The following is a 17475-nucleotide window of genomic DNA, read 5'->3' on the forward strand; positions in this document are numbered from 1 at the left end:
TATGAAGAAAAAAAATAGGCTACCTTATTAATATATTAGTAAAAACATAGGTGTTGAAAAATCACAAAAAAAACTTATGTCCATGTATTAATATATGAGTATAAATATAGTCCCGTAAAAATTATTAAAAAATAGGCAATCATATTAAAATGTTAGTGAAAATATAGGATAGGTCTCGCAACAGTCATCAAAATAATTAGGTCATCGTATTAAATATGAGTATAACCAGAAAAATTGTAAAAAAAAAAAGTAGTCAACTTAATTTTTATTTTATTTTTGTTTGAAACAACTTAATTAATATATAATTAAAAGTATAAGTCCCATAGAAACCACACAAACAAAAAAGTTTCCATATTAATATATGAGTTTAAATATAGGTCCCGCAGATGTTATAAAAGAATAGACAAACTTATTAATATGAGTAAAACACATAGGTCCCCATGTACCAAAAAAAAAACACATAGGTCCCCAGAAATCACACAAAAGATTAGGATATCGTATTAATATATAATTATAAATATAGGTCTAAAAAAATAGTAAAAAATTGAAAACTTCACTTGATAACATAAAATAGTAATTTATTGGGAAGTAGATTAAAAGATTAAAAAAATAGAAAGATATAATATTTGGTAAAAAAATAGAAAAAGAACAATGGTAAAACTATCACAAAAAAACCTTATGTCTCCGTATTAATATTTGAATATAAATGATAATGTAGAAATTATGGAAAAATAGGTTACCTTATTAATATATTAGTACAAATATAGGCCTTGTAAAAACCACCAAAAAATTAGGTTCCTGTATTAAATATATGAGTATAAATATATCCTTTTAAAATTATTAAAAAATAGGTAACCTTGTTAATATGTTAATGAAAATATAGGTCTCACAAAAATTATCAAAATAATTAGGTCACCGTATTAAATATGAGTATAACCCGTAAAATTGTAAAACAAAATAGGCAACTTGATTAATATATAAATAAAAGTATAAGCCCCGTAGAAATCACAAAAAAAAAAAAAGTTTCCATATTAATATATGAGTATTTTATAGGTTCCGTACTTGTTATAAAAGAACGGACAAACGTATTAATCGTATTAATATGAGTAAAAAACATAGGTCCCGTATAAACCACACAGAAGATCAGGTTATCGTATATTAATATATGAGTATAAATATAAGTTCACAAAAAATAGTTAAAAATTGTAAATTTTATTAATAAGAGTAAAAACATAGGCCCTGCGTATGTGTATGATATAAACTGTTGTTGTTTTGTTTGGCACACCTTGTGCCAATCAGGACTCATTATTAAATAATAAAATTCATTTTAGTTTGTTAAAAAAAAAACACAGGCACCGCAGAAATCACACAAAAGATTATATCCTTCTGTTAATGCGTGAGTATAAATATATGTCAAGAATGAGCAACCTTATTGATATATTAATAAAAAAAATATATGGCTCGTAAAAATGTACAAAATAATTAGGTCCTTGTATTAATATTTGATCTAGTATAACCCGTAAAATTATAAAAAAATAAACAACTTTATTAATATATGATTAAAATTATAAGTCTCGTACAAATAAAAAAAAAAGTTATCATATTAATTGATGAGTATAAATATATATAGTCCTACATAAATTATTAAAGAACATGAAATCTTATTAATAAGAGGAAAAACATATACCACTTTTTGCTTTTTCATAGCCGCCCCACAACAACAACATAGTAACCTCTACTTTTTGTTTTTTATTCCTGTTCATCTTTCAAAGAGGGGTGATTTTGGATCAATTTTGATCTAAAATCACCCCTTTTTGATTGTTTTATATTTTTTTTTATTTAAATAAGTGATTTTTCACACATTCTTATGTTTCATTTGAGTTTTCTTTTGTTGTTCTTGTCTGATGTTGTTTTAATCCCGTCTTAGTGCAGAGTTTTTTTGTCTTGAGTTTGCGTCTTGGTACGGTGTCCGGTTTAATTCCGTTGTAGTACAATGTTTGTTTTGTTCAGATTTGCAGATTTGCTCCGATTCAGATTCAGTGCAGATTCACACGTACTCTACTTACTTGAATAAATGAATATTGTTTGTTGTTAGTCTAAAAAAAAAGAAAAACATAGGTCCCGTAGAATTCACACGAAAGATTATGTCCCCATATTAATATATGACTATAACTCGTAAAATTATAAAAAAAAAAAACAACTTTACTAATATATGAGTAAAAATATAAGAACTGTAGATATATCCAAAAAAATAGGTTCCCGTATTAATTTGAATATAACCCGTAAAATTATTAAAAAAAAATATGCAACATAATATTTTAGTCCTTTTTTTTCTCCAATAATTTTCTTCCGCATAGAAAAATCTCATAAGAACGAAAGTCATATCTTTCTTATTATATCTTTCTTGTGTGATTTGTTTATAGTTTTGTTTCTCTGACTCTTTGTAAACTTTTGTAGTCTACCTCGGTACGTCTTGTGTTGGGGAGGTTTTCTATGTTAATATATCTCATTTTGGTTTGTTAAAAAAAATATTAGTCCTTATATCAAAATCAAAAAATCTTTAAAAAAAAAACTTCTAAAAAATGTCATTTATTTTTCAACTATTTTAAACTTTGTATTTAATTTTTACTGTTTTTTTTTTAAAACTAAATGTATCATTCACGCGCAACTGTAGAGAATAATCTTCTTGAGGTAACTAACAATTTTTATTGTTTTTGTCTCGCCATTTTTTTACGGGAGTTTTTCAGTTTTTCTCCCACCATATTCTTGTATTAAATTAATTAAATTTATTGAGTTGAACTACAAATTGAAAATTAACTTAATTAAATATTGGATTGAAGTCCATAAATCAAGTTGAGTGAATCTAAAATAACGAAACATAAACAATAAATGATAAAATTACACTAAAGAAAGGGTTGGACTCAAATAAAATATCATAAATAAATGGAAACAACACCATGTACCTCTATATTGTAAAAAAAAAACCATATATTTGTTGTCTTATTTGGTATAATGCATTTATGACGTTGAAATAAAGAATTTCATTGAATCTCTCCTTTTATTTGTACATGAATTTTACTCTCTTATTATAAAAAAGAAAAAATAAATTAACACTTATCCTTTCTTCTTTTAACTTAACTCATGTTGATTATATGTTGGTTCCAAAAATATAACAAATTAATTCATATGGCTTAGTGGTAAATCTAATAAGAAGTGTAATTAAAAGGTTAAGGGTTCGATTTCTACTAAGAAATTTTTTAGCATTTTTCTACTAACTTTTTTTAATAAAGACACAAAATAACCCTGAATTGCTTATGTGTCAAAAAATGAAAAAGGGGCAAATTAGGAATTTCATATGTACGTTCTTTTCTTATATAGTAGATAGATTTACATGGACATAGAGTATTAAAGTATTTCGTTAGCGCATGTTATAAGTGAATGGATTTTCATTCCTAATTTTAATGAATAATCAATGGTAGTTCTTAATAATTAGAGTAATTAGTCAATTTAGTCCCTAAACTATCACTCTCTCACCAACTTAGTCCCTAAACTATTAAAACTAATTAAAAGGTCCCTAAACTATATTCACATCATTCAATTTAGTCCCTAAACTATTAAAACCAACTAAAAGGTCCCTAAACTATATTCGCATCCTTCAATTTAGTCCCTCGGTTAACTTTTCCCTTAAGTGACTGTTAGTAGTCCCTAAACTATAAAAAATACTTCAATTTAGTCCCTAAACTATCTTAAAAAACAACAAAATAGTAACAACACTGCTAAATTATTACTGCTAAATCATACTGCTAAATCAAATTACTGCTAAAACAAATAGTCTCTAAACCATACTGTTAAATCAAATTCATTTTTAACATAATTCATTACTGCTAAATCATCCTTTGTCTCGTTCACTACCTAGTAACAACACAAATTCGTTCACTACCTAGTAACAACACAAATTCATTACTGCTAAACCAAATGAAACATTACTGCTAAATCAACAAAAACCAAAAAACAAACTTAACCATAATTTAAACCATAAACCATAATCTTCATTACATAAATCAACTAAACCATAATCCATCAAATTCATTACATAAGTCAACAAAATTGATGGATGGAAAATAGTTTAGGATTTTAAAGTAGCTTTTGAATTTTAGGGTTTTAAAGAACAGTTAACGGAAAAGATAACGGAGGACTAAATTGATGGATGAAAAATAGTTTAGGGACCCTAATTGATGGATGAAAAATAGTTTAGGGACCTTTTAGTTGGTTTTAATAGTTTAGGGACTGAGTTGGTGAGAGAGTGATAGTTTAGGGACTAAATTGACTGATTACTCTAATAATTACTATGTTTTTTTAGTAGTCTAATGAGTAGAAATTTTACCTTAAAGATGGATAAGTGAGATGTCAAGAAGTCGAACCCTGACTCCTGCATATATAATGTAATATCTCTACTAATGGAGCTAAGCTTACGGGGACAACCATTATGATTATTTTACTTGTGTTCGAAAGAAAAGAAAAATTGCTCCGAGAAGTTTAATATATTTGTTACTAATAAATGCTAGTCATTCTTTATTTACTTTAGGATTAAATTTGTATATAAGTCTCTGTTAGCATAACTCACTTAATAAGAGTATTATAATATGTAAAGGTCAAAATTCGAACTAGAAATTCTCCATTTATTTATTTAAAGAGTAAAATTTTGTCCACTTGACTCTTAGACAAAAATATTGTATATACAAATCACACCAAATAAATATTCGTAAAGATATAATAAAAACTAACGTATAAAAGTGGCGTGATGATGTGATTTATTTTATTGAAATATGTAAATTAGAAAAAATTTACATCGTTAATACTCTCATTTTAACATCGTATACATTTTCGCCACCCTTAATATTTTTTCCTGGTTCCGTCCCTGGGTGTATTATATAGATACAAACAGCCAAATCACCAATTAGTGTGATGGTAAGGAAATAAGCAAAACTTCCTAATATGTTACATTAATACAATGAATATATAGCAAATATTTTGACAGCAAGAGACACGACAAAAACAAGATTTTTTGTCTTTCACTGAACTACGGGACAACTTTTTGTCCACAATACAACTATAAAAAAATACGAAATTATCCATTTTATTTTCGAATATAAAAATATTATCGTCTTATATCTCTCCGGTACAGTTTTGTCTTGTCCTGTATTATCTAGTTATGTATTGTACTGTATTGTTCTAAAGTAATTTAAATCATCGCATAAGTGATAATAAAAGCAGCAAAATATTTTTTAGCCAAGAAAATCAACATAATTTAACTTTGAGGCAATATGCTTTTCTCACACATATTATATTTTAGTAAAAAAAGAAGTTATAAATGGAAACATATTATGTTTTAGTAAACATATATATATATATATATATATATATATATATATATATATATATATATATATATATATATATATAGTCAGTTATTTAGTAAACAATTATATGTTTAAGTCAAAAAAAAAAAATCTCATACAATTATGACTAATTTATTACTTTTTATTTCATAACGTTTTTGTCAAAAAACTAATAATAACAATTTATTTCATAGCGACTATAAATAGCCTATTGTAAGGTGTTACTTTAACAATCTGTAGAAAAAAATGGCAACTCGTACCAATCTTCTCGTTTTCACTATTGCAATTATGTGCTTTGCTTCGGTTATGTTTGGTGGTAATAAACTAATTTCTTAACTATATTAATCTTGTTATTTTGTTATTTTTTCCATGAAATGGCATGTAATTGTAGAATTTCCTATTGATTTTTTAATTGTCTATATTTATTTTTTTTGTTGTGTTTTAGAAACTAATACTAATATATATATTATGATTTTTTTTAATGTCACGAATGCACATAGATGGATCTCTAATGGTGTTTAATTGATTGCAGCTGTAGCTGATGTGAGAGATGTAGGAAATTGCCATCTTATGAATACATGTAACGTACCTGGATGCAAACAGTATTGTGCATCGTTAAGAGGAGGCTCCCCTAATGGTGGCAGTTGTCTTCCAGGCACGACTGTTTGTTGTTGTAACTCATAAGTTTTGAAAAATTTATATTTGAAATATCAATATTGTAATATCAATATTTTAATGAAAAATTATGAGTACCAACACTATGAAAGCAATTTTCATGACTAGTATTACAACACTTTGACATTGTTAGCTTTTTATATTTTTATATTCTTTTGGTGCATGTAATAGACACTTATACATTTTCATTACGTGTTTATTTTTGACTATGAATTTTTTGAAATTTGTATTGGTGTATATGTCGATTTATGAAAGTCTATCTCTTCATTTTGAATGAAAATCTTTATATATTTTATATATTATTTGAGATATTTTTTCGAAGACTTTTGTATTCGTGACATTATGAAAAATTTTCTCTTCTCATATGCTTTTAACATTTATTTCATATACGTTTAATTAACAAAAGAATCAGAAAATTTAAATTTTCATTACTATTATTAATGTACAATTAATACATTTATTTTTGGTCAAAGCTGTATAACATAACCATAAAAGAATTATCGGCATAAAAACTACTTTTGGCTTATCAATTCACTTCTATACTCTTGGTTTATCTGATCCAATTTGGTCTTTTACATTAAGTTTTAAATTCCGGTCACGGATCCGGTAACAGTTCGGTTGTTGCGATTGTGATCATTGCGGTTGTTGCGATTGTGGTCATTAGCGGTTGCTGCAACGCATAATGCGGTTGTTGTGGCGTGAAATCATCATTTTGAAATTTCACAACTCTATATAATGACACCACTATGTCACTACACTATTTATCTACCATCGTAGAGTTTTAGTTTATTCTTTAAACACTTATTCGAATGTGCTTAAAATACACCGTTGAAAGTTGTTAAAAGTAAGTTTTTTCATTATATTTGATGCAAATTAGCATTTGAGGTTCATAAATGTTATTTGGTTACGATCCAGCCATACATGTGAATTAAAATCACATCGCAATTGCGGTGCGATGCGGTGGCTACCGCATCAACAATACTACGACTGTAATTATGAATGCGAACTGCAATTTAAAACCTTTCGCCGCTTGCATATATGGAATCAAATAATTACCGCTGACAATGCTTTGTTATGTTATATTGCTATTTGTAAAGCACACAAGCTGAAGGAAAGAAATACTTGTAAAATTGCCTCACTAATAGTAGCACAATGCTGGTGATTAATATGGAATGGAATCGGTGTGCGTGATTCTCTTATAATTAGATGTGGATACTCTGATATGTATTAATAATATATGGAATGGAACAATATGTATTAATATGAAATTAGTGTGCGTGATTTATTCAAGGGCCAGAATGATACAGCAGGAACTGCAGCAGAAAGCACTGCAACTAAGGATCCAAGTCGATACCCCCTACCAAATTTATCATGATCATTAAACACTATTATTGCTCTTTTGATTTATGTAGCACCTCTTATATAACATGAAAGGCTAAAATAGAAATTGAAATAAAAAATAAAATAAAAAAACCAAAGTTAATAAGTTTAGTTTAGTGTTGAGATAGAAATCCTATGTTAGATCTTCAACTCCACTGTAAACCAAACAAAATAAAAATAAAAATGTAAATTAAAAAATCAACAATAAAGTGGGTCAAGTTATAAGAGTTTTTTTTAGGTCTGTTAAGTATATGGTTAGTAATTTAATTCCTAGCTCAACCTTGTGTGCTCTACTAAAAACTTTGTACTAATATCATAATAACAAAAAAAAAAATAGAAATAAAAAAATAATAAAAAGGTTTTCTTTCAATGGTGATCAATTGAGTAATAATAAAGAGATAACACAATATCAATATATTTAAGAATCATTTTATGACAATATTTCAAGTTTTGGAAAAGGTTTCTTGCAACTAAATTATTGCTAAAAACTTTTCATTAGTGTGTAAAGATCGTGGGATTGTTTTTTTTTTTTTTTGTGTCAAGTAGTAGTTTGTTGGTTAAAATTTTTCGATAAAGTAAATAGCTATATGCTAAGATAAACTTATATGAACAAATCATGTCATTTTTTTTTTGGTTTACAAATGCTGCCAATGAAGATTAAATTTTTATTACATTATAAAGTAGTTAAATTTTTTAGTTTTGTTTCTTACATACAAAATAGGAAACAATGTCTAAAACGCTTGTGTTTATTTCTGCTATTACTCTCGTCCTTTCTCTGTTTCTTGTATCCTACAACGGTAAATCATTCTCCTAATTCTTTACAAATTTTGTTTCTTCTTACCTTATAGTATTCAATATTTCACGCTCACAACAAACATTCATTTATTTGTTTGTCACAGATTCTGAGTCAAAAAACAATATGATAGACTCAACTCATATCTGCAATTTTGACTCTGATTGTCACAGTTTACCATGTGGCCCCGTTGCAACTGGGAGATGTATTGAGTATGGGTGTGAATGTGTGTTCTAATTTTCCAAAAAATAATTTTATGTTGATTTTAGATCTATAATTTGATCTTCAAAGTAGCCGTAATATTGTTACTTTATATTATGAGTCAGGATCCGTTAACACCTGGTATCAACAATTATTTTAACACCAAATCTAAACCGTATATTATTTTTAATTGGACGGTCCACAAATATTTATTAAACTTAATTTGTGTGATCTTTTCTCCCTCGATACACCCGATTAGCGCACTTATTTTCTGCTCCATGGAATCATCGAAACACAACAAAAAGGGAAAAGGCTAACGATGAAATCATTGTTTCTTTACGCCTATCTCAAATTATCAAGTACGTACATAACCACCTCCTTAACAATAAACTGCTCTTGATTTTTGTATACATCAGTGAATCACCAGTGAATTGGCTTACAAACTCAATTTAATTTATAGGATTTTCTATTTTTTTTAAAAGAAAGGATAAAATATAAACCTGATTTTTATACACGCCTATATAGAATTATATATATATATATATATATATATATATATATATATATATATATATATATATATATATATATATATATATATATATATATATATATATATATATATATATATATACTTGATTGAAGCAATTGTTCAATGATAACTGAAATACCAAAAATTAATTCTAACACTAAATAAAATCTCACCGATCTAGACAAACCTATCTAAATTCTAAATTCACCAATTGTTAATGAAGATGTAGAAAGAAAATTGGCGGTGGAAGTGCAGTATTAAAGGTTTAGAAAAATAATTTTTTTGGAAACAAAGAATGTGTAGTATTGTTCTTGACGTTAAGTTTTATGATCTCAAAACAATAAAGGTATAAGATTAGGGTGTTCACTACACTAAGTTAGTTACTTTAAAGAATTATTATTAACCTTTGATTAAAAATAGGGTCTTGCTAACGAGTGCCCCCGGGGCACTCTTTAAGCATTCCATTTAAAGAAACTTTTTATTCAAAAAGTTAAACACTACAATTTCCAATGCGTTGACTTTACGCATTCCGATAAAAATTCTATAAAAAACTTACTATTTAAGGGCTTAAAGAGTGTCCCGGGGGCACTATTTAGCATTTGCCTTTATATAATATTCTTATTTATATCTTGTAAGAAAAATATTATTTATATAAATACAAAACATTATATATATATATATATATATATATATATATATATGAGTTAGTCAACGATTACTTTGACACCAAATCTGAACCTTATATTATTTTTAAGGCAAATGCTAAATAGTGCCCCCGGGACACTCGTTAGCAAGACCCTTATATAAATAATAATTATTAAATATAAACAGGTCGGCCTATCAGGTTTTGTAGGCTTTTTTATAAGCTTGAGTCTGGCCTATTTATGTAAATAGGCTCTTTTCAAAGCCTGAGTCTGACATTTTTAATAAACAGACCAGACCAGGCTTCAACAGGTCAGGCCGAAGGCCCCTGTAGGTCGCTTGGCCTATTCCCAACCCTAGTGTCGGCCAACACAAATATGAAAACTGTTGATCTTAATAAAAATCTCACTGAGTTGGGACTTCGCATGATCAATGTATACAAAAAGTTTCAAAACCCTTTGTAATACCTTTATATGCGTTCAAAACCAAAGGACTGAAAAATGTTGGATGAATAATTGAAACCTTACTACTTCTTTGGATTTCTACAAGTATTTTCTTCTAAAGCTTTTGTTGGCATCTCGAAATAAATAAAAAATGTGATGAATTACTAAACATCGAGAAGAAAGTGGTAAAATAAAATACTACAAATCTCATATGAAAAAATATTAAAAAATTAATAAGAAAAAGTGGGTCATATAAAATTATTGTTCATGAATTTAGCCTAAGCTCTATATTATAATTTTCATGATTATTATTTATTATCTCCTGAATAAAATTTGGCTCGTTGTCATAGAATTTAAATTACCACTAAAATTTAATAGAGACTAAAACATATTTAACGATACTTTCAAACGTAAAAGATTATGACTAATAACTATTTTTCATCGTACACTCTTCAAAAAAATTCTCCTAAAAACCAAAAGTAAATTATCTATAAAAAGACAAATAAAATTTGTGCAACAAATAAATAGTAGACTAATATTAAGATGAAAAGTCCATTGAAAAAATCAGTATGAGCCTAGTAAACTGCTAATATCATTTATCTAGATGTTGAAGGTTAAGCATAAGTTCTACGACAATACTACTATGAGTTATCTAGATGTTAAATTAGAAACAGAAGTTGCAGAATTGGTTAGAGCAACATTTTGAGTATGATGTCCTCATTGATTTGTAGCAGCAATGCCGAAAGCCGAAAATCTCTATCAACAGAATTAGGATTTATTTGTATGATGCTTCCTACGGATAAGTTACTGTCCACATATGTTGTGTAGAATCCATTGAAAAATTAACTTCTGCAAAAAGAATTAAAATGAAGTGCTGCCTACACTAGGGAGATAGAGAAGCTAAAACATGATTCAATCATTAGAAATAATCGGGAGTTGCAACGGATCAGGCTCTTCCAATCCGCCAAAGTTACCAAACAAAGACAAATCATGGTTTGTAGAAGTAACAGCGCGTCTTCTGCGACGCTGCCTAGTACTCTCAACTCTAGGTGCCTGCGGTCGACCAGGAAATCTTAAACCAGATTCTTTCAATTCAAACTGACCACTATCATCGACCCTTCCGTTGCCATATACTGGTATGACATCGGTGTCAACGACTTCTCCTGCACACACAGGACACTCTTTGGCATTTGAATAAGCATATGGCAACTGATAGAAGCATTCCCAACAAAACAAGTGACCACAGCAAGTCAATACAGCATCATTCGCCGTGTCCAAACATATATTACAATCAAAGAAGTTTCTAGTGCGGCCTGCAACGCCGTCTGTGGATGTTTCCATCCCCAATGCCTTCGCAACTAAACAGGAAGCCTTCCTTTTACGTGTTTTCTCACATTCCGATTTCCCTCCTTCAACCTCTTCCTTGGTCACCTTGCTTTCATCATCTTGAACATTATCAGCTCTTGTTAACAATTCTCCTGCAAAATTAGTTATCTGAATTGGAGTGTAACATTTTTGCCGCTTCTGAGTCTGGTTTGCCTTGAAAATGGCTTCAAGCCGTTTCATTTGCTCTTTAATTTCAGGCTTCTCATTTAAATCAAGCTCCATTACAACTTCAGTTCTCTAATCAAACCTATCACATCAACAACATTTTCTAATGTTTCCATGTCCTAACATTAATTAAAACAAAGCAAAGAAAAGCTTCATTCATACACTTAAAATAAAATAAAATGAATGATGCAAAACACCAACAAGAACAACATCAGAATCACATTCTCAATCTTGCAAAGTTGCAATTGCATAATACGCGGCTAAATTTGAGATTCCACTTTCCCTACCTTGCTTGGAACAAACCAAATATCATACACATAATTTATATTTTCAACAAGACATTCTAAATGTGCTTTTGCCTCAAACTTCTAACTAACACTCCTCGGATTAGGAGTCGGTTTCTGACACTGACACATAATTATATTAAACTATGTTATTTTTTCAAATTATTATCGGTGTTGACGCCGATGAAAGAAAGTGCAAAACCCAACAAAATGAAAGAAAGTGCAATAAAATGCAAATCAATCTCATCCAAAACCCAACAAATTAATAAAAAAACAGAAACAAAACAAACAAAAAATTAAACCGAAAAGAAAATTTTCAAAAAATGCAAAAAAGGAATTAAATTACCAGGTTACAGTTGATAAATGAATTTGGGAGGCGATGATGAAAAGAGGTGAGGTTTATGAGTTGAACAGAGTTTTGATCTTTGAAAGCGATTTCAGAATCGAAATGTTTTTCAATCGAAAATCTGAATGCAATTTCAGAAACCGCTTCCATATTTCATGGTGACATGACAATGATCATCCTCTCAACACAAAACTCAGTGTGTTGTCATTTTTCGTGAAAACCTGCGTTTCATTCGTAACAAACAAAAGTAAAATAGAAACTAATAATTTATGTAAAATAGAAACTAATAATTTATGAAAGATAGTAGAGGACAATACAAAATCCTTAAAAAAAATAGAGTCACTTAAAATTATCACACAAAAAAGTTCCCTTATTTCTTAAAAAATATAAACAAATATTTATTCGAAAAAGAAATAAACAAATATATTCTCTCGTTTCCTTCATTTTAATGTGAAGTGAAGATTACTTGACAAAATATATATATAAAAACAAAAAATAAAGTGACACGCATTCCTCCTTCCGTCCCAAAATATAGGAACACATTGATAATCGCACGTACGCCAATATTTTTAACTAGAACTTCCGACCCGTGCACACGGGTCTGATTAAAATAAGGTATATGAAAAATTGGAGTAATATTAACCATAAATTTGGACAAATTTTCCTACAACGGAAATTATGATATATTACGAAATACTTCCTTGTAAACTACGATAGAAATTTTATTTGCATCTTCACCGTATTTGTTGATAATCAAAATTTTTAATCATTCTCTTGAAGTAACTCTTGAAGATGCACCATACAACTGACCATGTGAAAACACCGACGACGAAAGATATATCTTAACATGTTTAACAGATTGTCTTTACTCTTTATTTTAAATTTTGATTAAATATTAAAAGTTCACATTGTCATCTTAAATTGAATTATGATTTTTTTGGCATAAAAGAATAGTGGCAACGAAGAAAAAAAAATGAGACATGTTTTGTAAAAAAAAATATTTAAAAATTGAGTAAATATTTTTTTGTAATCAGACGTATAAAAATTATATACACATTTCGTCATATCCCAAACTTTTTTTATAATTGGTTTACAGTTAGCTTATGTTAGCAAGCTTATAATATAAGAGATAAGGGATGGTGCCGTTCAAATTTATTGAAAAACAGGGTTAACATATTAGAATTCCTAACTTTTATCACGATTGAAGCACATACTCCAGTGGTTGAAAGACTTTATTGTAAGCAAATGCAGATTCGATTTTTATTGTAGACAAATTTGTATTTTTTTTAAAATATAAAGCCACAATAAAAAAATAGGGAAAATGAGACGGAAAAAAAATTAGGTTTAGGGTTAGCTTGTGTTAGCAAGCTTATAATATATAACAGATATAACTCAAATCCAAATCTATAACGTATCTTGTTTAAATTAATTTGGAACTGAATATTGCAAAAATCAAATGGAAAACTAATTAATGTAAAAATCGGGAGAAAAAATGAGAGGAAAGAAATTAATTGAATTCTATTTAAACAAAAAAAAAGATTTGTATAAAAAGAAATTGAATGTGTATTACATAAAAAAAAAATTAGAGTTGTATAAAAAAAAACGGGGTTGATTTCTATTTAAACAAAATTAAGCATGAATTTCATATTTATCACACGTGGATTACCAAATTATATCAGATTGATTCATGTAGCATAGTGGCAAATTCACCAAGTAAATCTTAAAGGTCATGGGCTCGATTTTTGTAGAGGTATTTTTTAACATTTTATTTGAATTAAATTAGGGTTAAAATGAGAGGGAAAATGAGCGGGAAAAGAATTAGGTTTAGGATTAGCGTATTTAAACTGTGCAATGATAATTGATGGTGCTTAATTGTCGTATGAAATGTTTCCTATGAAAATTGATGGTGCTTAACACTTTGTGAACATAATTTTAATTACAATTGTCATAGTGGTTGAAGTGTTGTATTGTAATGAATGATTGCGGGTTCGAATCCTAGTCAAGACAAAATTGTATTTTTTTTAATAAAAAACTACAATATAAAAGTGGAGGGAAAACAAATTAGGTTTAGGATTTGCTTGTGTATACAAGCTTATAATATAAGAGATTGTTTATTAGTAAAAATTATTAAAAAATTGATATTTAAAAATATTAATCGAAACAAATCAAACAAGATCTTATATGATAATATTTACATTTTTATACTTATAGAAAAATACAGTCAAAACAAGACATATAAATAGTGTATTTATTCAAATTAAATCTTATAAAATGGAAGGAAAAAGAAGTACTTCAAAAAAAAAATGACACATTATTGAAACTTACACACATATGTGAAGTCCAGATTTGAATTTAGGTTAAAATGTTTAGGATGGTAATAATGAGATTGTTAGTTGAGTTAAAGATTTATGAATTTATTATTTTATGTGTTTGAGTATAGAAGTAGTTAAGTTAAAAGTCAATTTTTTTTTGCATGATATTAGTACTAAGTTTTTACTATTGTTAGAAATGATTATCTTCGTCGGAGAATTTATGGGGCACACAAGGTGAATTCTCTCATCCCAACCGAATTTTCTCCATACTACGCATGAGCTAGGAATCGAACGCCGATCACATGCTTAAGGTAGACCTGTCAAAATGGCCTTCATTTAAAAGGTATTATATATCTCCCTGTAAATCCGAATTGAGTGATTTTTGTTTCTATGGAAAGCTAACGAAATTCCCTTCGATTGGGTACCAAATTTATAATTTTTAGATAAATATTGAAGTCTCAGAAGGCTTCTGAAGTTGAGGGTCTGATATGGATTTTATGCAAAAAATTCTCTATATGGATTTGAAGTACCTTATATGCAAAACCTGCATTTTGGTGAGCTCCGAAGATGTTGATAGTGCGGTTCAACTTCAATTTCAGGTGGGTTTCTTTAAGTAGAGACATGGCAACCATAAGTCCAAAGCATAGGGTTTTGATTTCATTATGTATGTTTATAACATGATTAGTAATTTAGACAACTCATAAATGGATTAATAATGAAATTGAACTAAATTCCCCATTGTATGTTACTGTGTTGGTTGTATCTATGATGATTAGGGTGTTAGAAATGGTTAGAGACAACTAGGGTCTGTTTGGAGTATGATTCTACAGGTTTTCCACACTTTTTCACGATCTTGCATCAGTGCAAGATCTGGTTGAACGTGTTCAACCAGAAATGAGTACAATGGGCAGTCTGGGCATGTTGAGCCGGTGCATTATTATGATGAACCGGTGCAAGAGGTCACAGAGTGCAGATTGGAAAATTCTGGGTAAGTTGAACCGGTGCAAGCATGGCTTGAGTCGGTACAAGGTCTCCGGGAAAATCAAGATATTTTTAGTACTTTTGAATCGATGCATGAAAAACTCGGAATAGTCCCTAACTGCCCAGAAACACTAAAACAGTTTTAAAATACGAAGTACCTAATCATCTTGGATGGAACCGAAACGTACATGCTCTAAAATATGAGTATAAGTAGAAATCAAAACTAGAACTATGCATGTAAGCTCCCCCGGGAATGGGTTATTATGTTAAGTTAGTTAATTAGAATAGTTGATCAATAGTGGTTAATTCCCAAACCACTTATTAGTATAGCTTTATGCTATGACAGGTTTTTCGTACATCAGTGAAAATCCGTTAAGTAAATTAATGTGAGTAAGATCAACGTGACATAGCTATGTCACAACGGGTAGAGGAGAACATCCTAAGTGGAGGACATCCTGAGTGGAGAACATCCTAATAGGAGAACATCCTTAGTGGATCTTTCGAGACATACTCACATCGAAAGCTTCCTGTAAAATGAATAAGATTATAATTGTGTGATACACCTTTATTTATGTTATGTTATTCATTAATGAATATATGTTTATCAGTGATCAGCTATTTTCAGGACACCGGTGTTAGCACACCAAGTAGTGGGTAGTAAGAAATTCACTGAGGCTTAGTAGTCTCACCCCACGATTATTGATTATAGGTATCAGGTTGTTCGTTCAAGAAGCTGAGGACTGGACGAATCAGCGAGATTATAGAAGTCTGTTCATGATTACCTATTTTCAGTTTAAGAAACTATTATATAGGAATATGCCACATGTACATGTATTTATCAGTTACCATGGTTCTAATGTAAAGTTGTTAATAGTTACATTATCACAGTCTATTCAGTTTAGTTAAACCATGTAATGTTGGTATTTTCCTCAGACTATCTTGTGGAGAACCCAATTTATTCCGCAAATTTTAATGTATCCTAATTCAGTTATGTATGTTCCTATTGATATTCTAGATAAATCAATATGGGGTGTTATACCCAACACCTCTTAAAAAGTTCTAAAGGGGTCTCATCAATAACACATCTCACCAATAATTATACATCTTTATAAACGGGTCCCGCCAAAATAGGATAGGTATCAATGCTTATTTGAGAACTAGTACCTATTAGGTACTCATTTGCATTTTACTCCAATGTAAGTACCTATTAGGTACCAATTCTTAAAAAATAGTTACTCATCATTGGAGATGTTCTAACACCCTCAAATCTTTTCCTTTCACTTTATCTCTTGTCAATGATTCCACTTTTCCATTGCCAACCAACATACTTCTTCCTTCAACATACCATCTTATTTATGTAGTGTTGGCTCACCGCTGTTGCGAAAGCACATCGTCCGCCACGAGTCGCCCTCACTGTTTTTTATTCGTTAATTTTGTTTTGGTGTTATTTCAATCAAGATTTCAAAACAATGTACTGTGTTTCTTCGATTATTAATAGATCATAGATTCAAATCATGAAAACCCGTTTGATTCCTAGTGATAACATACTCATCAAAATCTCAGCAATAACGTTGCATAAAAGCTCAATTGCCAAACACTATTGAGAAAATGAAAGAAAAGATCTGTTATATGAGAAAAGAGAAGAGTAGATGGGAGGAGTGGAGGCACGGCGGTGATGCAACTAACAACAAGCGTTTGGGTTGTTCCTATGTGGTTTTGTTTTCTTTTTTTGTACATTAATCTGAACCATTGATTATTGTTTTTTCGGCGTGTCACTGATCTATCAAAAGAACCGGAAAACTGGAGCATAAGAGTACTGGAGCAGATCCGAACTCCATCCTCTAGGCAAGCAAAGACGGTGAAGAATGAAGTCGAAGTCAATGTTTATCCATCACCTGACAATCTTCCTTAGTAGACTCAAATATCTGTGTTCAGC

The 17475-nt window shown here is 29.3% G+C and overlaps 1 protein-coding gene and 2 long non-coding RNA genes across 3 annotated transcripts; 2 read left to right on the top strand and 1 right to left on the bottom strand.

The window, feature by feature from the left end:
- Positions 1 to 5504: 5504 nt before the first annotated feature.
- LOC123899500 lies at positions 5505 to 6192 on the top strand. Its single transcript, XR_006805645.1, has 2 exons — positions 5505 to 5715; positions 5932 to 6192. It is a non-coding gene; the product is annotated as an uncharacterized LOC123899500 (long non-coding RNA).
- A 1642-nt stretch (positions 6193 to 7834) lies between these two features.
- LOC123899056 lies at positions 7835 to 8486 on the top strand. The gene is made up of 2 exons (XR_006805496.1): positions 7835 to 8251; positions 8354 to 8486. It is a non-coding gene; the product is annotated as an uncharacterized LOC123899056 (long non-coding RNA).
- A 2090-nt stretch (positions 8487 to 10576) lies between these two features.
- On the bottom strand, positions 10577 to 12522 carry LOC123898220. The gene is made up of 2 exons (XM_045949120.1): positions 12247 to 12522; positions 10577 to 11698 (listed from the first exon to the last, which is right to left on the bottom strand). Exon 2 carries the CDS (start codon positions 11671 to 11673, stop codon positions 10978 to 10980), a length of 696 nt encoding a protein of 231 aa, XP_045805076.1. The 5' UTR covers positions 11674 to 11698; positions 12247 to 12522; the 3' UTR covers positions 10577 to 10977.
- Positions 12523 to 17475: the final 4953 nt, after the last annotated feature.

The sequence above is a fragment of the Trifolium pratense genome, linkage group LG7, assembly GCF_020283565.1.
Source record: "Trifolium pratense cultivar HEN17-A07 linkage group LG7, ARS_RC_1.1, whole genome shotgun sequence".
NCBI classification, from domain to species: domain Eukaryota; kingdom Viridiplantae; phylum Streptophyta; class Magnoliopsida; order Fabales; family Fabaceae; genus Trifolium; species Trifolium pratense.

Coding starts and splice junctions, on each gene's coding strand:
- LOC123898220 (XM_045949120.1), bottom strand. CDS start 11,673: ATGGAGCTTGATTTAAATGAGAAGCCTGAAATTAAAGAGCAAATGAAA.